Source organism: Ornithorhynchus anatinus, chromosome 11 (genome assembly GCF_004115215.2).
Source record: "Ornithorhynchus anatinus isolate Pmale09 chromosome 11, mOrnAna1.pri.v4, whole genome shotgun sequence".
NCBI classification, from domain to species: Eukaryota; Metazoa; Chordata; class Mammalia; order Monotremata; family Ornithorhynchidae; genus Ornithorhynchus; species Ornithorhynchus anatinus.
Window position 1 is genome coordinate 14415184 of NC_041738.1, and position 24311 is coordinate 14439494.

General features: G+C 44.5%; 2 protein-coding genes, 1 long non-coding RNA gene and 1 other non-coding gene across 4 annotated transcripts; 2 read left to right on the forward strand and 2 right to left on the reverse strand.

Annotated features, from left to right (window-relative positions):
• Positions 1–341: 341 nt before the first annotated feature.
• LOC100091810 (keratin-associated protein 3-3-like) lies at positions 342–648 on the reverse strand. The gene has a single exon (XM_001520538.2). The coding sequence runs from the start codon at positions 645–647 to the stop codon at positions 342–344; it is 306 nt and encodes a 101-aa protein (XP_001520588.1). The 5' UTR covers position 648.
• A 671-nt stretch (positions 649–1319) lies between these two features.
• Positions 1320–1457, forward strand: LOC114815244. Its single transcript, XR_003763010.1, has one exon. It is a non-coding gene; the product is annotated as a small nucleolar RNA SNORA7 (small nucleolar RNA).
• Positions 1458–8694: 7237 nt separating this feature from the next.
• Positions 8695–23983, forward strand: LOC120638691. The gene is made up of 3 exons (XR_005660555.1): positions 8695–8782; positions 10196–10261; positions 23703–23983. It is a non-coding gene; the product is annotated as an uncharacterized LOC120638691 (long non-coding RNA).
• Positions 20753–21246, reverse strand: LOC100091834 (keratin-associated protein 3-1-like). The gene has a single exon (XM_007664245.4). The coding sequence runs from the start codon at positions 21208–21210 to the stop codon at positions 20902–20904; it is 309 nt and encodes a 102-aa protein (XP_007662435.1). The 5' UTR covers positions 21211–21246; the 3' UTR covers positions 20753–20901.
• Positions 23984–24311: the final 328 nt, after the last annotated feature.

Sequence of the window (24311 nt, forward strand, 5' to 3'; positions counted from 1 at the left end):
ACCGCTACCCAGCCAGTGAGGAAACTTTTATTGGGGAATTCACAGAGGAATCCTCAGCTTTTCAAAAATACTGTAGATTGGAAATATGACCAAAGAAGTCCATTGACAAAGAACAGATAATCCAGAGGGGTTAACTGTGGACATAACTCAGTGTCATTGAGTTATCTGCTACAGCTTTCATCTTAGCCAGATGATGCTCTGAGAGTCTCCCAGTATCCTCTTGCTTGAGACTTCCATCCCTCCGGACAAGCCTCTGACAGGTGTCTGGCGGCCGCGAGATGGGTTGATCCCGGATCGGAAACTGGGAGACGGTAGGCGTCGATGAAGAAAATGGCCGCCGATCAGCAGCAGCTCGGCTGGCAGGGTTCGCAGGGGCAAGGCTGGATGCAAGTGGTCAGCGGGATGCTCTCCACGCCCGGGGTGGGCAGGCAGGAATTGAGGAGGAAGCAGGTGGGCACACAGGGCTGAGGCACGTGGCAAGGGGGCGGGGTGTTATCGCAGCAGGTGGGCTCCAGGAGCCAAGTAGTGTGGGGGCAGGTGCTGGGCAGGCAGACCCCGCAGCGGCAGCATTTGTCCGAAGAGCAGATGGTGGTGGCCGGCCCGGTGGGGACGCTGCAGCAGGTCCGGCAGCAGGAGGTGCAAGCCATGGTGGTGTTGGACGTTCTGTTGGGTTGGAAGGAGAGATGGAGTTGCTGACGTTTGGAGGCCTCTTCACCCCGTGGGGCTTTTATATTCCACCCCCGTTGACTGCTGGGCCATTTCACAAGCTTCTTTTCCTTGTTAGTGTTTATACCTGGTTCACTAATCCATTTGCTATTTAGTTATCCTTCCTTACGGAATTAATCATATTTGGGTGATTACTAAATCCTGGCTCGTTTCCTCGATGCTGTCACAGTTCTGTCACATTGTATCTTCAAAAGAACAGTCTCCTCCCGTGCATGAGTCTTCACTAAGAAGTTTGTCATGTGACTACAACCCCTTAGTGATTTCCCAGCGTTTCCTTTAGGTCTGAATGAACACACGCACCACTGATGTGAGAAGCTTGAGGTCACCTCCACCATCAGTATGAGGAGAGTCAAAGATGCCTTTCCGTGCGTAAAGCTTGCTTTCATGCAGTGAGTAGAATTTTCCTGCTAATAAATACCAAGAAAGCTTCCAGGTTGATTTTTTAAAAAAAAATTTAGAAGGAGCTGATGCATTTATCACATTCCTGAATCGTTATCTTCTTTGGGGACAATTAAGTTTCAGAGAAATCCAATGGAAATCAAGAAATTGCGCTCTGTATTATTCCCCTGATTTTCAACATCCCTAAGGGAAGTCCCCTCTCAGGGTCACACCTGGAGAGTTTCCGGTACTCTACCAGTCTCGACTATGGAAGGGAGAGTTAAGCAGAGGCCTACCCATTCCATTCCCAGCTTGGCCAGTGGCTAGCGAGTGGAAGGCAATCTGCTAAAAGTCAAAACCCACCTGTGCTGGGCAGCAGCAGCATGGAAGAGATTCAAGGGTGGATACTCAAGTTTCTTGCACGGAAGGATGTAATGGTAAACCACTTCCATATTTTTCCCAACAAAACCTCTTGGATAAACTACCAGAACGATTGCAGATGGAGTTGGGACGTCCCGTGAGAGATGTGTTCATGGCGTCGCTCTGAGTCGTAGACCACTTGACATCATAAGACAAGACAAAGAGCGAAGAACACGTTCACTTATTCCCTGTCCTGCTTTCCTGTCAGAATATTCTGAATGACCTTGATATGAGAGGAGAATGAATTGAGTGGAAACAGCAAGGCCTAGTGGAAAGAGCACGGACCTGGGACTCAGAGGACCTTGGTTCTATCACCAGTTCCACCATGTACGCTCTCTGGGAACTTGGACAAGTCACTTCACCTCTCTGTGCCTTGGTTTCCCAATCTACAAATGAGGATTCAATACCTGAGGTATGTATTCGTCGGTTACCATTTCTTGAGTAATAACTGGGTGTGGGACATTGTACTAAGCTGAAAAACCATTAAAACCATATGTCTCTCCTCCGCAACAGATGGAAACTCCGTACCATCGGCTTTAAGCTACTTAATCACCTATGTTTCCTACACAATTTTGCTGATCTACTACAACCTCACCCATCCACTCTGTTCCTCTAATGCCAACCTACACTCCATATCTCGATTTGTCTATTTCACCACTGACCGTGTTCGTTTTGGGGGCTGGAACTCTCTTCCCTTTTATATTTGACAGTCTACCATTCTCATCCTCATTACTCATCAATGGCATTAATTGAGTGCTTACTTTTTGCAGAACACTGTACTAAGCACTTGCGAGAGTATCTACCACAGAGTTGGTACACACATTCCCTGCCCACAACGAGCTTACGGTCTAGAGGACTGTAAGCTTCCCCAACTTCAAGACCCTCCTGAAATCACTTCTCCAAGAGGCCTGCCCAGCTGAACTGTACTTTCCAAGCGCCTTGTACAGTGTTCTGCACACAGTAAATGCTCAATAAATACAACTGAATGATTAAAACGTTTATTTCCTCTGTCAGCCCTTCCCTCTGCATCAACCATGGTCTTTGCTGGGTATCCCTTAAACACTTTATCCCACAGTACTTATGTAGTATTCCTATATTCTACTATTTCCCTTCAGTAGTCTATGTTAATGTTTGTCTTCCCTTCTAAACTTTAAGCTCCTTATAGGCAGAGATTGCATCTATAAACTATTTTATTTTGTTCTCTCCCAAGCACTTAGCAGGAGGAACTCAACAAATATTGATTGATCGATTCTGTCACGGGTGTGATTTTGTCTTTTAGACTACCTATTAAATTGTTCTGTATTATTCTAATTGCACACGCATCCAGATTGTAACATCAGAATGAAGTTTATAGAACACCTTTAAATACATCCACACAGAGAAAGAGAATCATACTAGAAAATGGTGAAGACAGAACTATTTAAGTCTCTTAGATTGTGAGACACCTCTAGGAACAGGGACCGTTGTTTAATTCTCACCAGTGAATTTTTTCCCAGTACTTAGTAAGCACAGTAAGCACTTAGTAAATATTAATGCTACTACTAATAAATGTCCCAAATGTTAACATCAGTGTAAAGGAGACATTTTCTATTCACTGGAATTTCTCACGTGGCCAGGTTATTAGAACCTTTGTGGCCCAATTCACCAAAATACTGTACTGATTGTCATTCATTTGAGCCATCTTGTTTTAAATTAGAGGGATTATTTAATTTTCAAGAGGGTCCAAAAGGATCATTCCATCAAACAATTAGAGGTATTTATTGAGTGGCCATAGAGTATGAAGCTTGGGGCTATGGATTTGGGAGAATAAGACAGTGTAAGCTCATTGTGGGCAGGAACAGGTGTATTAGCTCTGTTGTACTGTACCCTTCCCAACACTTAATACAATTCTCTGTACAAAGTATACACTCAATAAATACCATTGATTGATTATCAATTTTCAAAGAAGGTGACAAAACATCAATATTATTGGGACAGATGGGAGATGAATTGAATTCAAAGGCTGTAAACCTCACGTGAGCCAGGTTCTATGTCTAACTTGATTACATTACATCTACCCCAGTGCTTAGTAGAGTGCTTGGCATGTAGTAAGTACTAAACAACACAATTTTTAGTACTACTGCTACTACTAATAATAAAAAATAGTGCGTTTTTTTCCTGCCTGGGATTCCCACCCTTTAGAAATTCACCAGACCACAGCTCTCCCCAACTTCAGAGCCCTTCTAAACCCCCACCTCCTCCAGAATACTTTTCCTGATTAATTTTTCTTCTCCTTGTTTCACATCCTCAAAGCTGCAATCTCAGCATTTATCAACTCACAACCCAAAGTACTTCTGAACATGTGGACTTACACTCTTAGAGCACTTACTCATCCACATACCCATTTTTTCTTTCTCTTCCTCCTCCAATCTGTAATTTATTTTAGAATCTGTCTCCCGGGATCGATTGTAAACTTATGGAGGACAACAATCCAATCTTCTGACTCCTCTGCACTCTCACAAGCAGTTAGTTCAGTGTCTTCCAAACATTAGGTAGTCAATTAACTCGATTGATTATGCATTAGTTTGGTAACCATCCAACGATTCTTCCTCTTCTTCTGAGACTTGTCATTCGCAAGTGAATACTCGTTTTCCCCCATTAGATTGTAAACTCCCTGATGGCAGGGAATGTGTCTCACTACTTTCTTACTAACCTAGAGTTTAGTACACTGCCTAATCCTCCGTAGGCACTCAAGAAATGCTACTGATTGAGGAGTGAAGTTTGCAAATGTGCCTTAGAGTTTAGGGCTAACTCTTTCAGTTCTCGTTAGTTATTTTGGTAGATAGGAATGTTTATAAGGAAAGGAGGAAATGGCTAATATATGGCTCTCCTCGGAGCAGACAACCAATAAATGCTGCTGCTGCTGATGATAAGGAGGAGGAGGAAGAAGAGGAGGAGAAGGAAAAGCTTAGATTAAAGGAGGAACTCTAGTGTACATGAGGACTGATTAGATTTGAATCTTTCAATAGACATTCCTCATTAATTTTCAAAAGACAATCTTCTTTAGATTACCAAAGCCCTTTAGATTCACCCTAGAGTTCCCCTTAAAACAAAGAGAATTATGGAAATGCGTTTGAAAAAAACAACTCTCCTAAATATAGGCATGGAGATGTGATGCAAAGATGGTATTAAGAAGCAGCAGGTAGTCATGAATTACAAGTAAAGACAGCACACTGGCACACAGAAAATGTTTATTAATGCTTGAATGAATAAATATGGTGACCTTTTTCACTTCTACTATGAAAGAAACTTCTATAAATAAAAAGAAATACTTAAAAAATTGAAAATATGCAGAGGAAATATCTCTGTCATAAAATTAGAAATAATTTTTTAAATTCCCTAATTGAAGTCCCCCCCCCCCCCGAACTTGGGGTAACATTGCTAGGGATAAAACACCTAGCAGGGATCTCCAATGCTCGGATTCGATGCTCGGTTGTCTCAGAGGTCTCCCCTCTATCTTGTGAGCTTGTTGTGGTTAGGGAATGTGTCTGTTGTTATATTGTACTCTCCTCAGTCCTTAGTACAGTGCTTTGCACACAGTAAGTGCTCGATAAATTTGATATGATTGAAGATGGGTGACAGTAAGGTTGTCGGCTAGTGAGGATCATGATTAGGAGAGAATCAGCCCGATTAAGTAGACTCTCTTCTTGGGTGAGAAAACAGCAGCAAGCAGAGCAGGGAGACAAGAAGGCAGGGCTAATAATAATAATAATAATGATGGTATTTGTCAAGCGCTTACTATGTGCCAAGCACCGCTCTAAGTGCTGGGTTAACTACAAGGTAATCAGGTTGGCCCATATGGGGCTCACAGTCTTAATCCCCATTTTACAGATGAGGTAGCTGAGGCCCAGAGAAGTTAAGTGATTTGCCCAAGGTCACGCAGCAGATAAGTGGCGGAGCCGGCATTAGAACCCGCATCCTTTGACTCCCAAGCCCTTGCTCTTGCCGCCAGGCCACAGTGCTTCTAAGCCCCAGCCCCCTGTGCCCTCCCTCCACAGGCACTCCAGGACTTTATCTCCAACCTGTCCTTCTTCATGTTCAGGGGCCCAAGTAGGGCTTCTATGATCCAGAGAGGCTATTTTCTAAGCACTGTTCCAGCACCCTACTTTCAATTCCAACTGTCTTCATCCAGGACAGAAATCCTGGGTCTTCCTCCAAGGGCTGAGTCTCTCTGGGAGGTCTTCTCTGTCTTCCGGCAACACCTGCAGGGAATGGCGGAGCCATCAGCTCCCTCGGAGTTGCCCACATCCACTGGATCCTGCTTCTCTTGGCTCCAGCCACTCTTCACCCTGGCTTCCGGCACACACAACTTACCGGTGGTTGGCAGCGGCTGGGCTTATCGCACTGAGGTGAAACCTTCCTGACATTCATATAATCGGACCAAAGGCAGTCTGCTCCCCCCAAGTACACATATACACACGGACATGCACTCCCTCTCTCACCATGGCGACGGTCTCCATGGAAAGGGGAATTGTCAGCTAGCAACTAGTTGGCTCAGACTCACAAGGCTGAACGTGAATGGTTAGATGGATCCCACGAAGGCCGGGAGTTGGATGGCAGGAGTTAAGCAGCCAGGAAGATGCCACGTAGGAATCGGGCTGGCAGGAAGGTGGAGGGCAAGGGTCGCAGCGGGCCGGTCGGAGGAGGCTGATTTCACCAGGGCAGGTGCTGGGCAGGCAGATCCCACAGCGGCGGAACTTGTCGGAAGAGCAGATGGTGGTGGCCGGCCCGGTGGGGACACTGCCGCAGCCTTGAGGAATCCCACGGCAAGACATGGGCTCGATCCTTTAGTTTTCTGTGTAGCCGCAAAGAGAGTTAGACAGAGTCCTTCCCCTAGCAGCCCTCTTTTATAACCTTCCCTTGGGAAATTGCCTCAAGGCTCAGGAATGTTTCCTTGTTGTTGTTTACACAGAGTTTTTTAAAAACACATTGCTCTTATTTGCCTCCCTCATAGTCTGTCCTTTGTAAATTTATGTCCGTTCCCACATCTAGACAGGCTACCGCTGTCACTGAGATCCAGCAACAGAACTTCCTTTTCTATTTTCAAAATGGAACTCAAATCTATAGATAAGTCCTCTATTCATTAAGCCATGCTGCTTCTTTTAGGTTTTGAACCACTCGAAGGCTAAAAAATGTGTCTAATTCCCACTTGTATATTTTTCCCAGTGGTTAGTACAGCGCTCTGCACATAGTTAAGTGCTTAATAAATGCTTTACCCTTTTTATTGCTATTATTACTAGTACTATTATATTCCAAGCGGGTTTTCTGGAAAAGGGGCCTTTTCCAAACCATTCTCCCAAACCTGAAACACTGATGTCAGGATGTAGACCTTACTGACTGAGAGCAACTCAGGTCTACTTCCCCACAGTCCTTCTTGGCCTTAGGCCTTAAGAAAGCCCACCACACCAGTCAGGCCTACAGTGAAGATGAAGGAGACATCAGGGCTGCCAGTTTCACCACTATCAACTGCCAATCACACATGTTCTCTGGGCAATTAAGAGGTGCATAGAAGAATCCTATACTATGGCCCAGCTATCTTTCCTCTGTGAGTTTAACTAAGCTATTTAGCCTGGCTTAGTGGAAAGAACACGGGCTTGGGAGTCAGCGGTCGTGGGTTCTAATCCCAGCTACGCCGCTTGTCAGCTGTGTGACTCTGGACAAGTCACTTCACTTCCCTGTGCCTCAATTCCCTCATCTGTAAAATGCGGATTAAGACCGTGAGCCCCATGTGGGACAACCTCATTACCTTGTATCTATCCCAGTGCTTAGAACAGTGCTTGACACATAGTAAGCGCTTAACAAATACCATCATTACTATTCCAGGGGCAGGTGCATTTCAAACAAAGCCAGGACTGCATTGGCTGTAAGGCAAAAATCTGAATCTATTCGGATTCATTCTGTTTCATTCACACTGACATTCTCTTCATATGACATAAACAGTGTCACAGAACAAAAGAACTTTAGGCTTGGTTTATCCTCAGTTTGGTCTTTGAAAACTTGTTTTACTTTTATAAAATGTCACTAGATGTTCATTTTAGGCCAGATTTGCATTACACAAACTACTGACTTCTCCATTCCTGAATTCTCCATGGCAAAATATAATATAACCTTTATAGCGTGAACTTTGAAAGGTGTGCAATGGGGTACTTCAGGTATAGCTTTCCCTTCTTTAATGTTGTTTCTGAAACCTTGGTTTTGAAATCAACTCAATTGTATTGCACTTTTCCAAGGGCCTAGTTCAGTGCTCTGCACACAGTATGTGCTTAATAAATAACACTGAATAGTATTACCTCCAGGCTAGCCTTCCTTGCTCTTAAACTGGATTTTTTTTGGCTTTCTATGGTATTCATTAATACCATATTTGGTATAATATACCAAAATAACAGACACATTCCCTGCCCACAAAGAGCTTACAGTCCAGAGGGGGGAAATTTACATTAATATAAATATAAAAATTACAGGTATGAAAATAAGGGCTTTGGGGCTGGGAGAGGGGGATGAATAAAGGGAGCAAGTCAGGCACGTACTGAGCACTGGGATAGATACAAGTTAATCTGCTTGGACACAGTTCCTATCCCCACATTGGATTCACAGTTTTAATCCCCATTTTCTGGTTGAAGTAACTGAGGCACAGAGAAGTTAAGTGACTTACCCAGGGTCACACAGCTTACATGTGGTGGAGTCAGGATTGGAATCCAGGTCCTTCTGACTCCCAGGCCCATGTTCCATCCACTAGGCCATGCTGGCTCTATGTTTTACGAACAAACACGGAGGGGAAGAGAGAGGGAGGGGATAAATGGAGAAGAGATTTTAAAATAAACAATTGAAAATGACACCGGTAAAAATGATAGCCCCTCTCAGGGTTGCAGCTGGAGAGTTTTCAGTACTCTACCGGTCTTGGCGACGGGTGGGAGAGTCAAGCAGAGTCATACCCATTCCATTCCTAGCTTGGCCGGTGGCTAGCGAGAGAAAGGCAATCTACAACAAGTCAAAACTCACCCATGCTGGGCAGCAGTGACACGGGAGGGAGTCGAGGGTGGAGATTCAAGTTTACTGCGTGGAAGGAGGCAATGATAAACCACTGCTGTATTTTTACCAAGAAAATCTGCGGATACATTGCAGAATGATTGCAGATGCAGATGCAGATGTGTCCATAGTGTCGTTATAGGTTGGAAACGACTCGACAGCGTAAGACAAGAAAAAGGATACCTTCTTACTGGTAAGAGACGACAGTACTAGGTCTTGGCTTCTCATGTCTCCAGGCATTGGACAGGTAGACTTCTGCCATCCCTCTGCTACTTGAAGGAATGGGTGGAAGGGTGGGAGCAATTTCAGCCATTAATTCCACACCCCCTCACCTATAGTCCTCGAAGCTCTCTATTTTAGAGCTGCCTGGTCCAGCACTTCTGGCTGCCTTCAACTCCTGTGTGGATGGGACATGACTCCCATGGTAGCAAGATGGAGCCTGGGGAGGTGTATGAGAGTATCATGAGATGGGCTAGAATTGGTTTCCTAAAGCTGGCCTTCAGCTCCGTCAGTGAGTTCATGTCAAGGGAGAGCCATCCCGATGAGTGCAGACTTGATTCAGCTATGTGATTGGCTATAGCTGGGATTTCCCAAGATGCTTAGATTTGACCTAAAATGAACTTTCAGTTATCGATAAGGTTTTTAAGACTCTAATGTGATGACCGTATCAGTCCCCAAGATCAAACAATTTTTTCACAGAGTATATTTAGGGTGCCATACCTGGTGAATATTAACTTGCCTCATGGATAGGATATTAGATTTACATGTAAATCTAAGATTTTTATTGATTTATATTGAGAAGCAGCATGGCTCAGTGGAAAGAGCCTGGGCTTGGGAGTCAGAGTTCATGGGTTCGAATTCCGGATCTGCCACTTGTCAGCTGTGTGACTGTGGGCAAGTCACTTAACTTCTCCGTGCCTCAGTTACCTCATCTGTAAAATGGGAATTAACCGTGAGCCTCACGGAGGACAACCTGATTACCCTGTATCTACCCCAGCGCTTAGAACAGTGCTCTGCACGTAGTAAGCGCTTAACAAATACCAACATTATTATAATAATCATGGTATTTGTTAAGGGCTTAATATGTGCTAAGAATTATACTAAACTAAGAATTGTACTAAATTCTAGTACTAAGAATTGTACTAAACCCTGGGTAGATAAAAGAAAATTCAGTCCCAAATGGGCTTCAGTCTAAGTACAAGGAAGAACAGGTATTGAATCCCTAGTTTGAAGATGAGGGAACTGAGGCACAGAGAAATTAAGTGACTTGCCCAAAGTTACACAGTAGGTAGACCCGGGGTTTAGAGCACAGGTCCTCTGACTTCCAGGTCCATGCTCTTTCTGTTATTCCCCAATGTTTCTAGACACAAATGTATAGGTCACTTGCCTGCTGTGTGACTGTGGACACGTGAACCTGGCCCTGAGTTTTCTCATCTCTAAAATGGGCGTTCAACACCTGGTCACCCTCCCCTTAGTCTGTGAGCCCCATGTGCAACAAGGACTGTGTCCAACCTGATTATCTAGTGTCTACCTCAGCGGTAAGTACAATACTTGGGACTTAGACACTGAACGAATACCACAATTATTATTTTGTATGTTATTTCAGGACCACTCACAACACAATCCTGCACATCACCTTAACCAGGCACTTCCGAAAAACCTCACCCTTAAGGTAAACCAAGATCAGCTTATCTATTTTAAAACCAAAGTTTCTGTTGTCTATTAAGATAGGGAAGTCTAAGTCCAAAAGTCTTCTTTCAGATCTCTCATAGCTTGCGTTCCCCAGGCTAGGCTACATTTTGAAATGGACGATTTGGAAATACAGTTGAGGACTCAGAGGGTGAGTTAGTCAAGCAGATCCAGAGCCTCTTCGCTCCATCAGTGTGTTGAACTTTTTGGAAAACGAGGATGAGCTCTGAAGTCTCACCTGGAGTAGCTTAAGTAAAATAACTCCCTTTATTGCATGGAGAGGAAACATCGAGATGGAAAATGAGCTACAAAAACCAAATTTGCTAAGTCAAAGAAAAGTTTATTTGCTTCTGAGCAAGGGAGCTCCGCATCACCTCAAAAGGCAATGAAATAGAAGAGACAGGAACATTGTCCAAACCCACAGGAGTGTAGAAAAATACCCCGAAGAATAATGATGTTGAATAACTTCAAAAGAACAGAGACTTAGCCAACTGGGAAGTTGCGGGTAACACCGGGAGCCAGGAAACATTCAGAACTGTCCCACCACTGGACTTCTGGAAAGGGCAGTTGTTGATTAGGCCGGGCCTCGACATTTCAGCTTGTTAGCAGTCACAGGGGCAAGGCTGAATGCAGGTGGTCACAGGGATCCCATAGAGGCCGGGAGTTGGGTGGCAGGAGCCTAGCAGAGAGCAAGACGCCACGTAGGTATCGGGCATGCAGCAAGGAGTGGGGCCGAGGTCGCAGCAGGTGGGTTGGAGGAGGGTGATTTCATGAGGGCAGGTGCTGGGCAGGCAGACCCCGCAGCGGCAGCACTTGTCCGAAGAGCAGATGGTGGTGGCCGGCCCCGTGGGGACGCTGCAGCAGTCTTGACGAATTCCACAGCAAGACATGGTCTCAGCAGCTGAGCTTTCGGTTTAGTGGCAAAGAGGAGATTTCCAAGACTTAATGTGTTCTACCTCCGGGAGACTCTTATATACCCACCCGAATGAGCGTTGACTCATTCCACAAGATTTTTTTCTCTGCTACAGTTGACGCCAATTTCCATAAAAAAAACGTAATTAGATCTGTGTTTATTTCTTCAGAGGTGTTCCTCACCTCATAAAGGGGATTCAGTTTGTTTAGTTCCCAACTGGGGACTCACCACAATAGCTGTTTGTCATGGCCACGAGGGCTTCATGCCAGGCTTCAAAGAGACAAAGTCATTATCTTCTAATCATTCACTAGAATTAATAAGGGAGTTGGTATGTTAACTGGCTATCAGCCTTAGCCAGCTTGATCCACAGTGTCTCTTCTCTCTGCTATTGTTCACAGGGGCTGGAAGGGAGAGAAGAACAATCCTCCTGACTGATATTCTATAAATCATTTATTTATATTAATGTCTATCTCCCCCTCTAGACTATAAACTCTTTGTGTGCAGGGAATCTGTCTCCCTACTCTGTGGCACTCTACTTTCCCAAGTGCACAATACAGTGCTCTGTATGTAGTAAGTGCTCAAAAAATACCATTGTTAGAGAACCTGATGATGATGATGTTAAAAGTGTTTGCTGACATTCTGGTCGTGACCTCAGAAGAAGAACCAGTATTTAAGAATTTTTATTTTTTAGAGAAAATGAAGAAGGCCATTTATTTTAGGACTATGGTTTCATTGTGATGTGATGTGTTCTGGTGACTTGGTGCGACCACCAAGTTGGAAGCAAATCAGACACCATCCAGTCTTCAGGACTTTGTTTTTTTTGTTAGACACGATGAGAAGTTGCTGGACCATTTTCACTGGGCTAGTGAGGGCCACTTAGGGTTGAGGAAGCTTTTCTACAGTTAATAATGATAACTCTGGTATTTGTTAAGTGCTGACTGCATGCTAAGCTCTGGGGTGGATACAAGCAAATCGGGTTAGACCCTGTCCCTGTCCCAGATGGGGATCTCAGTCTCAGATCCCATTTTACAGATGAGGTAACTGAGGCAAAAAAAAGTGAAGTGACTTGCCCAAGCTCACAGAGCAGACAAGGGGCAGAGCCAGGATTAGAAACCATAACCTTCCGACTCCCAGGCCCGTGCTCTATCCACTACGCCAATGTGCTTTTCTGGTCACCAGACCCTGTTGACTCTTCTCTCTTGGTTCTCTCTCTGGCCATTCATTCTCTTTTTTGTGGGCTCCTCCTCTGCCTCCCACCCCCTACTTGTAGGGGTCCCTCAAGGTACAGTTCTCAGTCCCCTTCTATTCTCCATTTACCCTCATTCCCTTGGAGAACTCATTCGCACCCATGTCTTCAACTACCATCTCTATGCAGATGATATACAAATCTACATCTCCTCCTCTGATCTCTCTCCCTTTCTCTAGGCTCACATCTCCTCCTGTCTTCAAGACATCTCTACTTGGAAGTTCTCCTGTCATCACTGGGGAAGCAGCGTGGCTCAGTGGAAAGAGCCTGGACTTGGGAGTCAGAGGTCATGGGCTCGACTCCCGGCTCTGCCACTTGTCAGCTGTGTGACTGTGGGCAAGTCGCTTCACTTCTCTGTGCCTCAGTTACCTCATCTGTAAAATGGGGATTATCTGTGAGCCTCACGTGGGACAACCTGAAGACCCTGTATCTCCCCCAGCGCTCAGAACAGTGCTCTGCACATAGTAAGCGCTTAACAAATGCCAACATCATTATTATTATTATTATTATCTCAAACTTTACATGTCCAAAACAGAGCTCCTTATCTTCCCATCCAAACCCTGTCCTCTCCCGGACTTTCCCGTCACTGTAGACGGCAGCACCATCCTTCCCATCTCACAAGCCCCTAACCTTGGCGTTATCCTTGACTCTTCTCTCTTATTCAAACCACATATTCAGTCTGTTGCAAAATCCTGTCGGTCCCACCTTCACAACATCACTAAAATCCACCCTTTCCTCTCCATCCAAATTGCTACCACATTAATAAAGTCACTCAGCCTATCCCTCCTAGATTACTGCATCAGCCTCCTCGCTGAGCTCCCAACCTCCTGCCTCTCCCCACTTCAGTCCATACTTCACTCTGCTGCCTGGATCATCTTTCTACAGAAACGTTCAGGACACGTCACCCCCCTCCTCAAAAATCTCCAGCAGTTGCCTATTCACCTCCGAATCGAATAAAAACTCCTCATCACTGACCTTAAAGCACTCCATCACCTTGCCCCCTCCTACCTCACCTCGCTGCTCTCCTTCTACAACCCAGCCCTCATACTTGGCTCCTCTGGTGCTAACTTTTCTCACTATGCCTCGAACTTGCCTCTTTTGCCACCAACCCCTAGCCCATGTCCTACCTCTGGCCTGGAACATCCTCCCTCCTCAAATCCACCGTACAATTACTCTCCCCCCACCATTCAGAGCCTTACTGAAGGCACATCTCCTCCAAGAAGCCTTCCCAGACTAAGCCCCACTTTTCCTCGGCTCCCACTCCCTTCTGCATCTCCCTGGCTTTCTCCCTTTGCTCTTCCCCCCTACCTCACCCCAGCCCCACAGCACTTATGTATGTATCTGTAATTTTATTTATTTGTATCGAAGTCCGTTTATTTGTATTAGTATCTGTTTCTCTCCCTCTAGACTGTGAGCTTGTTGTGGGAAGGGAATGTTACTCTTTTTTGTTGTGTTTTCCCAAGTGCTCAGGACAGTACTCTGCACACAGTAAGCACTTAATAAATGCGATAGAATGAATGACTGATGTGGAAGAAAATGAGGGGAGCATAGTCAGTGAGATGAAATTGCAAAAAAGTATTTCGTATCCCAGCTCTGTCACTTGTCAGCTGTGTGACTGTGGGCAAGTCACTTAACTTCTCTGTGCCTCAGTTCCCTCATCTGTAAAATGGGGATCAAGACTGTGAGCCTCATGTGGGACAACCTGATTACCCTGTACCTACCCCAGCGCTTAAAACAGTGCTCTGCACATAGTAAGCACTTAACAAATACCAACATTATTATTAATTAAGAAGGAGGAGAAGACAGAACAACCATCTAGAAACCACATGCATTTTGCCATGTTTGCATTCTGCTTTGAGGATTCTTAAACATGTGTATGCATGTCCTGACCTATCCTCTGGTTAAACTACCTAACCAATGGTCTAAAAGCACCCTGACTCCCATATGGGAAAGGGGGTTGAGTATTAGTATGAGGTGTAGGAAAAAGGGGTCTTTCCCTTCCAAACAGGGCTTCAGGTGAAGAAAAATGTAAAGCAATATCATGGTTTACAGACTCATTTCAGAGCCTAGAACTTCTCCCAGGGATGTCCTATCTTGTGATCTGGCCCAACTACATCTCTTCCCTCCTTCAGAGCCTTTTTAAGTGGTACTTGTTAAGCGCTTGCTATGTTCCAGGCACTGTACTAAGCACTAGGGTAGATATAAGCTAATCCAGGAGGACATAGTCAATGCCCCATTAAGTAGCACTTAGTGTAGTCAGCTCCTCTTTATTGAGCACTTATTGTGTGCAGAGCACCATACTGAGCTCTTGGGAGAGTACAAAATAACAATAAACAGACATAATCCCTGCCCACAACAAGCACAGAGACAATTATTATTATTATTATCACCCAGATCAAGCAGCACAGTGTCCATGCCTCGGCTCTTAGAGTCCTGAGAACACCACTAATTTTTTAATGGTATTTATTAAGTGCTTACTATTTGCCCAGGACTGTTCTAAGGACTGGGGTAGGTACAAGCTAATCAGGAGGGACAGAGTCCATGTCCCGCAGGGGGCTCACAGTCTTGATCCCTATTTTACAGTTGAGATAAGAGAGGCACAAAGAAGTTAAGTGACTTGTCCAAGTTTACCCAGCAGACAAGTAGAGGAGTTGGTATTAGAACCCAGGGTTTCTGACTTCCAGGCCTGTGCTCATTCCATTAGGCCACATTGCTTTTCCTAACTTCTCTGTGCATTCGGCCTCCACGCTCTTTCGACCGGTTCCTCCACGTGGGACAGGGACTGTTCCTAACTTGATTATCTTGTATCTATATGCTTATAGATACAAGATGCTTATCTATAATAATGTTGGTATTTGTTAAGCGCTTACTATGTGCCAAGCACTGTTCTAAGCGCTGGAGAGGATACAAGGTGATCAGGTTGTCCCATGTGGGGCTCACAGTCTTCATCCCCATTTTACAGATGAGGGAACTGAAGCACAGAGAAGTGAAGTGACTTGCTCAAAATCACCCAGCTGACAAGCGGCTGAGCTGGGATTTGAACCCATGACCTCTGACTCCCAAGCCCGTGCTCTTTCCACTGAGCCACGCTGCTTCTCTGAATATCTCCTCCTCTATAGCAGGTACTTTTGTGGGCAAGGAATATGTCTACCGATTCTGTTAAATTGTACTCTCCCACACACTTAGTACAGTGCTCTGCACACTATAAGTACCAAATAATTGATTACGGTGATTGGTCAATAGTAGGTGCTTAACAAATACCAATATTTTGCTACTACTACTGAGTCCTTTGGGATTGACCGGGCTCGCTGTGCCCAGGGAACGTTTTGGCGGGGGGGGGGGGGTCCTCTGATAAGCTAAAGAGTCGCTAGAAACGGGTAACAAAAATAAGTTCATTAAATGCAAACCTGGTAAGGAGAGGAATGTATACTATGAAATGAACATAAATGTGCAGTAAAAAACAATACATTTAATAAGGGAGGAGAATGCATTATTGATATTCATCAAAAAGTAGCGTCCGAATGAGCTAACATCAAATGAAAGTAATTCGATAAGTGAAGAGATCATAGAAATAGTTAAGGACAGCTACTTTTGATGTCCAAAAAGAACTATTACAGCTCATCTAACAAGGGATATAAGACTTTAGTTTTTATTGATCTGTGGCTCTAAGAGTGAGGATATATAACATATATATTATATTCACCCGTAAATTTATGTAAGCACACATTGTTTCTAATCTATCTTATTCTAAGCACCAAACTCATTGCAAACTGCCTATGTGGCAGCATCTCAGATTCTGGAGTTGCAAAATCAATTGCCAATGGAATTGCACTAAAGAGAATCATTATTTCACATATATTCCTATTCATTCCGTTTTGTTAGGCAATCTGTTTGGGCAACTGAATTGACATCCATCTTGACTTGAATTTGCTGATCTCTTTCATTCAACCTGCATATTCGGTCTGTCCCTGAGAGCCGGGGCCATGCCTACTAAACTCTTTTGTGTTGTACAGGGAAGCAGCGTGGCCTATGAGAAACAGCCCAGGCCTGGGCGTCAGAGGACCTGCATTCTAATCCAGACTTCGCTACTAACGTATCTGCTGTGTGACCTTGGGCAAGTCACTGAACTTCTCTGTGCCTCAGTTCCCTCATCTGCAAAATGGGGTTTTAGTATCTGTTCTCCCTCCTTCTTAGACTGTGAACCTCACGTGGGACCTGATTATCTTATATCTACCCCTGTGCTGAGGAGCAGCATGGCTCAGTGGAAAGAGCACGGGTTTGGGAATCAGAGGTCATGGGTTCTAAATCGACTCCACTTGTCAGCTGTATGACTTTGGGCAAGTCATTTAACTTCTCTGGGCCTCAGTTGCCTCCTCTGTAAAATGTGAGCACCACATGGGACAACCTGATTAGCATGTATCTACCCCAGCACTTAGAACAGTGCTTGGCACAAAGAAAGCGCTTAACAAATACCATTGTTATTATTTTATTATTACAGTGCTTGGCACTTGGGAAATGCTTAACAAATAGCACCCTTATTATTATTATTCTCCTAAATGCTTAGTACAATACATTGCACATAGTAAGTGCTCAATAAAGACCACCGAGTGATTTATTGAGATTCATTTCCCAATAGCATCAGGAGTATTTGTAATCGGAATTAATATCGTGCCCTTAAGAATCAATCAACCAGTAGTATTTACTGAGTGCTTACTGTGTGCAGAGCACTCTACTAAGCACTTGGGAGAGTACAATACAACATAATTGGTAGCCGTGAGTCCTGTCTACAGCAAGCTTACACCACCATTACTAGCTTAAACCTAGGTGATCCCTTAGTTCCAGTGTTTTAAACTGGCAAAGGGAATCCTGACCAGGAATCCTAATAGTAAGGAATGAACCATCCAGCACCTCTAACTCTCCTCTTTATGTTCCCAAACTTTCCTCAAATAATACCTTATCCATAAATTGTCCCATCTGTCTTGAATCTGTAATATTTTTGACCCACTTTATTTCCCATATTCTCATAACTTGTATAAAGAAGTCTTTCCTTTAGTTTGTTTTGAACCTACCCCCTTGGAGATCCAGTGGGCGTCCTCTCTTTCTGGTGGCGTGGGATTTGGTGAATAATGATAATGTTAAGAATAATAGCAACTGTGGTATTTGCAAGGTGCTTACTAAGTGGCAGGCACTGTACTAAGTTAGATAGCAGATCACCAGTTTGGACGCGTTCCCTGTCCCACGTGGGCCTGACTGTCTAACTAGGGGTCAGAACATAAGGATTCTATGCTCCTCCTATCCACTCCCTAGGTGATTTTGTGTACTTTAATCATTTCCTGCCTCAGCGTGATGGGGACAAGGAAAAACCGAGTTATTCACCAGTTAGTGCACTTGCGTGAGCATATAAGATTGTGCATCAGTGGAAGAGTCAGTGTGAAAAGCTACCGCCCACAAGGGCAATTCCTGTATCCTTCCTTTTTGAAAACATTACGTTCCAAGCCAAGTGTGCATGGCTGTTCCCTGTCATCCCAATAAAAATGCTGCAATCCCTTGAGTTATTTGAGTTATTTCATAATCCTGGCCAGGTGCTTGTATTCAAGTTTAACGATGGAAAGAGGTCAGAAATGTTCCAGTAGAACTTTGGTTGAGGAAATACTCAATGAGGGAAAGTGGACTGGAATTTTTTTTACTTATTTTAAATGGCATCTTTCCTTCAAGGTTTTCGGTGCACATTAAAGACATCACTTCCACCCCCAGTAGCTGGCAGGCAGACATGTATCTGAAGAAAATTGCATGTCAACAACCTTTCTCTAGTTCATGTGTGTCATGCTGAGTCTGACTGGGAAATGCTTCGTGGTTTACATAGCATTCAGCTGCATGACATGTTCAGCAAACTCAGGGCTGCTGGTTTTGTAGTTATCAGGATGAATTCAGCTGTTTATAATGTCATGAATACTGAGCAAGAGGATTTGAGGTAGTTTTGATGTCCAGAGACCACAAAAATATTACACTATCATTATTATATTTCTTAAGCGCAATTATGAGTCAAGCATTGTCCTAAGCACTGGGTAGATAGACGTTAAACAGCTAGGACACAGACCCTGTCCTATCTGGGACTCACAGACTAAGTGGGAGGGAGAACAGGTATGAATCCCCATTTACAGATAAAGGAATGGAGGCACAGCAAGTGAAGACACTTGCCCAAAGTCACACCACAGGCAGATGGTAAAGTTGGGATTAGAACCCAAGTTCTCTGTTACCTAGACCCATACTCTTTCTACTAAGCTGAATTGCTTCTTATGACCTGTTTCATGGGTTTTGTTCATTCATTCATTCATTCAATAGTATTTATTGAGCGCTTACTATGTGCAGAGCACTGTACTAAGCGCTTGGGATGAACAAGTCGGCAACAGATAGAGACAGTCCCTGCCGTTTGACTTACGGTCTAATTGGGGGAGACGGACAGACAACAACAATGGCACTAAATAGAGTCAAGGGGAAGAACATCTCGTAAAAACAGTGGCAACTAAATAGAATCAAGGCAATGTACATTTTATTAACAAAATAAATAGGGTAATGAAAATATATACAGTTGAGCAGACGAGTACAGTGCTGAGGGGATGGGAAGGGAGAGGGGGAGGAGCAGAGGGAAAAAGGGGGAAAAGAGAGTTAAGCTGCGGAGAGGTAAAGGGGGGGCCGTAAAGGGAGTAGAGGGAGAAGGGGAGCTCAGTCTGGGAAGGCCTCTTGGAGGAGGTGAGTTTTAAGTAGGGTTTTGAAGAGGGGAAGAGAATCAGTTTGGCAGAGGTGAGGAGGGAGGGCGTTCCGGGACCGCGGGAGGACGTGGCCCAGGGGTCGACGGCGGGATAGGCGAGACCGAGGGGCAGCGAGGACGTGGGTGACAGAGGAGCGGAGCGTGCGGGGTGGGCGGTAGAAAGAGAGAAGGGAGGAGAGGTAGGAGGGGGCAAGATGATGTAGAGCCTTGAAGCCTAGAGTGAGGCTGTGATATGCTGGCCGCAAAGGAAAGTTATTTCTGAGAACTAGAAGAAAATCTGGAATGTTTAGACTTCTGGTGCCTGTAAGCTCTGTAACACTGCTGTGTTGTATTCTCCCAAGCGCTTAGTACAACACTCTGCACACAGTAAGCATTCAAAAAATACCCTTGATGAAATGATTAATTGGCAAACGTCACCACCAGGTAGAGAGTGGGATGCCTGGCTCTGCAGATGCAAGCCTCCCTTCTATCCTGGATTGATTTTTAAAAGCTATATTTTGAGTTCCTTCATCAGTCAGCGCAGGCATCTTCAGGATGCTTTAGCATGGTGCTTGCCCCCATGTCCCAGCAGGAAACATGGCTGGCAGAGGCAAAAGAGAGTGAGTGTCACTGCATAAGTCACTGACACGAAAATCAATTCCCCTGAGCAGATTTCTTCTCAATCTTGAAGTCTCAGGACTGAGATTCCTCAGTCGTTCCTGACAGGAGACTCCATCCCTGAAGCTTTGGTTCTCATTCTACGGAGATTCCCCTTTATAGGCTATAATTGGGCTGTCAGAAGGGTGACTTGAAATCCTTATTGTAAGAATGGAATTTTCAGGATATGAAAATAGTGAAAGAATTGACGAACACATAGAAGGGGTATTTGCATGCCAGGTTTATTAGAAAAAATGCTGAGGTACCCTTTTCAAATCTCATGACACCAAGAAACCCCAGAGAACGAAAGAAGCAAAAAGTCACAGTCCCTGGAATCAGAAATTTATAGTTCTCCTGTAAAATAACTTTTCTGACTGTTGACCTGAGAGATCATTTGTCAGTCCCAGAGCTGGCTGGGACCCTGTCTAAATGTACTGGGGTGAAGGGAATTCAGATTTTGTAGAATCTTAGCGTTCTTATTGCATAAAATTCCTTCATTTTCCCCAGAAGACCAGAAGATGGTGTTACAAAATATTTTATTTTGGGGAAGCAAGTAATACTGGTCCAAAATGCCTCAAATCATATTTTGAAACCTGGGGATAAACACCGGTTGCCCTGAAACACTCTCTTAAGTCAAATTCCACCTCATTCCTCTGGTGATGTTAAACTTTATTGTATTTTCCTTTCCCAAGCACTCAGTAGAGTGCTCGCACACAGTAAGTGCTCAGTATTTTTGATTAAATCCCCTTTGGAAACAGTTTGCCCTCACTTTTCCCAGACAGCTGGCCGATTCTTCCCTCCAGTCCAGAGAACTAGTGGACGCGTTGCTTATCGACAACCCCTTCATGGGGATCGAAGCCGTTTCTCCCATTCCAGGAGTACATTTGGTCAACGAGGTCCCGGTAGCTGGTTAACTGAGATGAGGTGACCTTCGAGAGTTGGCGATACATAGCAGAGTTGGCGAAGAGGGGCTTCTTCAAGGGCCGGAACAGGAAGAATTCAGCAGCGTATTGTGAGCGCAGAAAACGCTGCTAAGCCAGCCCTAGATTTTTGGCCTCATTAGCAGTCACAGGGGCAAGGCTGAATGCAGGTGGTCACGGGGATCCCATAGAGGCCGGGAGTTGGGTGGCAGGAGTTTAGCAGCCAGCAGGACGCCACGTAGGTATCGGGCACGCAGCAAGGAGTGGGGCCGAGGTCGCAGCAGGTGGGTTGGAGGAGGGTGATTTCATGAGGGCAGGTGCTGGGCAGGCAGACCCCGCAGCGGCAGCACTTGTCCGAAGAGCAGATGGTGGTGGCCGGCCCCGTGGGGACGCTGCAGCAGCGGCCAGCCAAAAACAACGAGGAGCCTGAGCAGCAGCCGTAGACCATGTTGCTTTGCTTATTGGGGTTTCCTTTGAATTGTGTGGAGAAGCTTTTCAGGTGTGACTGCTTCCTTTTTCACTGGGCTCTTATATACCTGCTTCAGAGGGTGTGGGTGTCAATTCATAGGGTATGGCCGTGTCATTACTTGGGCCGATTCCCACAAAGGACAGCTCATTCTCCTGGTTTGATTTTCCTATAAACCTGGCACCTTTCAGTGTTTCCAAAGCAGGAACTATTACTATTGTTTTTTGTCATCTGAGTAAGAGCTTCGTGGTCCTCCTTTCCTCGGGCAGTCGGCAGAGTCAGAACCTCAGTCCTCATTACTCAGGGTCTAATAACACAGACAATCACCCCATGGAGTATGTGTCTTGGGGGATTATACTTCCTCAGCTGTTCTGGTCTAAGTAGTGAATCAAGTGAATAACTCTGAGGTGTTCTTGATGCAAACCTGAAAAAGAAATATACTCAGATATACTCAGCTCTGCATAGCATGTGTTTTTGCTATGCATTTTGAATCAACTGCTGATGGAGAAACAGCATGACCTAGTAGGTAGAGCATGGGGCTGAGAGTTAGAGGACCCGGTTTCTAATCCCGGCTCTGCCACGTACCTGCACTGTGACCTTGGGCAAGTCACTTAACTTCTCTGTGTCTCGGTTCCCCCATCTGCAGAATGGGGTTTAAATATCTGTTCTCCCTCCTTCCAAGACTGTGAGCCTCCTGCGGGACCTGATTACCTTGTATCTGCCCCAGTGCTTAGGAAGAAGTAAATGCTTAACACATACCACAGTTATTATTATTATACAGAATTAGAGATGGTTCTTCCCACAGAGCACATCTATCTGGATGGAATGTGATCAGAGACTGAAAGTAAGGGTTGTGTGAAATACTAGGCAGGGGTGTTCAAGTTGCATTTTACTGTATTGTGAGGGGGTTTTTTATGAGGTTTGTTGTGAACTATAAGGACCTTGTGGGCAGGGATTACGTCTATTTGAGAACCAAGCGGCAGATGATTAAAAAAGAATTAAAAGCTTTTAATCATCCAGGACTGATCTGCAATTCAGTCACTATATTGGTACAAGATCCTTAAAATAGGCCTTGGGAGTACGTTGCAAGATTTCCCCAACAAGACCGTTCATAAAAGCAACGTCCGATAACCTTCCCTGGTCTTCAAAGATAAGGTTATTGATGATGAAATAGGGAATCCTGACCTGCCATTTGATGTCTCAAAGCCCTACTAAGAGCTCACCTCCTCCAGGAGGCCTTCCCAGACTGAGCCCCCTTTTTCCTCTGCTCTTCCTCCCCTCCCCATTACCCCTACTCCCTCCCTATGCTCTAGCCCCTTCTTCACCCCACAACACTTGTGTATATTTGTACTTATTTATTATTCTATTTATTTTATTAATGGTGTGTACATATATCTATAATTCTATTTATCTATTTTGATGCCATCGACACCTGCCTACATGTTTTGTTTTGTTGTCTATCTCCCCCTTCTAGACCGTGAGCCCGTTTATGGGTAGGGATTGTTCCTATCTGTTGCCTAATTGTATTTTCCAAGAGCCTAGTACAGTGGTCTGCACAGAGTAAGTGCTCAGTAAATACGATTGAATAAATGAATGTGCCAATCACTGTTCTAAGTGCTGGGGTAGATAGAGGTAATTGGTTCGGACACAGTCCGTGACCTATATGGGGCTCACACTCTTAGTCTCCATTTTACAGATGAAGTAACTGAAGCATAGAGAAATGAAGCGACTTGCCCAGGATCGCAAAGCAGCCGCGGGGCAGAGCCGGAATTAGAACACAGGTCCTTATGACCCAGGCCCGTGCATACTGCCTCTGTAGCAGAGATTGATGATTATTTTATATTCTGTGCTATTGACAGAAACCTCTGGTCAAGTGTAGGACTTCCCAATTGTGGGCTAGTGTTTAAAGTCTGTTTTCTTCAGGCTTGTCAGGCAGTTTGTTCAACTACGTAGACATCATCAATCAATCAATCAATCATATTTATTGAGTGCTTACTATGTGCAGATCATCGTACTAAGCACTAGGAAGAGTACAATACGTCAGAATTAGCAGACAAGTTCCCTGTCTATAAAGAGCATCATTCTCTACACAACTTCACAGACCCACAGAATGTGCAATTAATTTAGAGTGGTTCCTAAGTTTTTCCCATTAATGCAAGCTGAGCAACTCAAAAACGTGCTGTGCTTTCCTGGCCAGAGGCAGGGTGTCAAGGTGTTCCTTGTTTCAGCTTCAAAGTTAGAACCGGAGAAAACTTACCATTCTGTGACCTTCATCTTCCTAAATTTTTCACTTTTGTCAACTCCCAGGATATTTGTCCTGTTGCTACTCAAATCTTCTCTCAGGTTGTCTTTTCGGCTAGTGAATGAGTTGCTTGTAGATTGTTTGAGGCACCATAAGACACTGACCTGGCTCACTTGTTCAAGGAAGACTCATTGTATCCGGTTTTGGAATGAATAATGTTCTCTCCCCACAGGAGCATTTCATCAAAGATTCCCCTCCACCATGAGACACATCACATGACGGGGTGACTGCATCTCTTTGGATTTCAAGGCTTGTCCATTCGTCATTTTTTGGTCGTCAGGAATAGCATCAGTGACATGGATAGATCTAGTGTATTGAATTTGGAAGAGTATGAAGGAAAGGCTGTTTGGTTAAGGTTGGACATTCCTTTCCCTCAAGATTTATTCATTGCCCTAGCCCTCAGGCAGGAATATTGCAAGTTTCTGGATGCATTCTACACAATTCTAAAACTGTGTATGCGAAATAAAACAATCTGAACTCTCGACCTCTGGAGAAGCTCTGTTCATTTAGATTTTTCATCTTTTGTCTGGCCAGATCCAAGACTTGCTCTTTTAATCTGGTGCCCAGTATCCATAGAATTATGTAGGAAAAGAGAAGATGGATTTCTGATACTGAATATCCTTCAGGATAGCATTTAATCTCCAATTATTTATTTTAATGTCTGTCTCTGCTACTAGATTATAAACTTCTTGAGGACAGGGATTGTATCTGTTGTACTCTCCCAAGCACTGAGTAAGCAGTATTCATTTAGATTCACTTGGATTATATTTACCTAGACTGG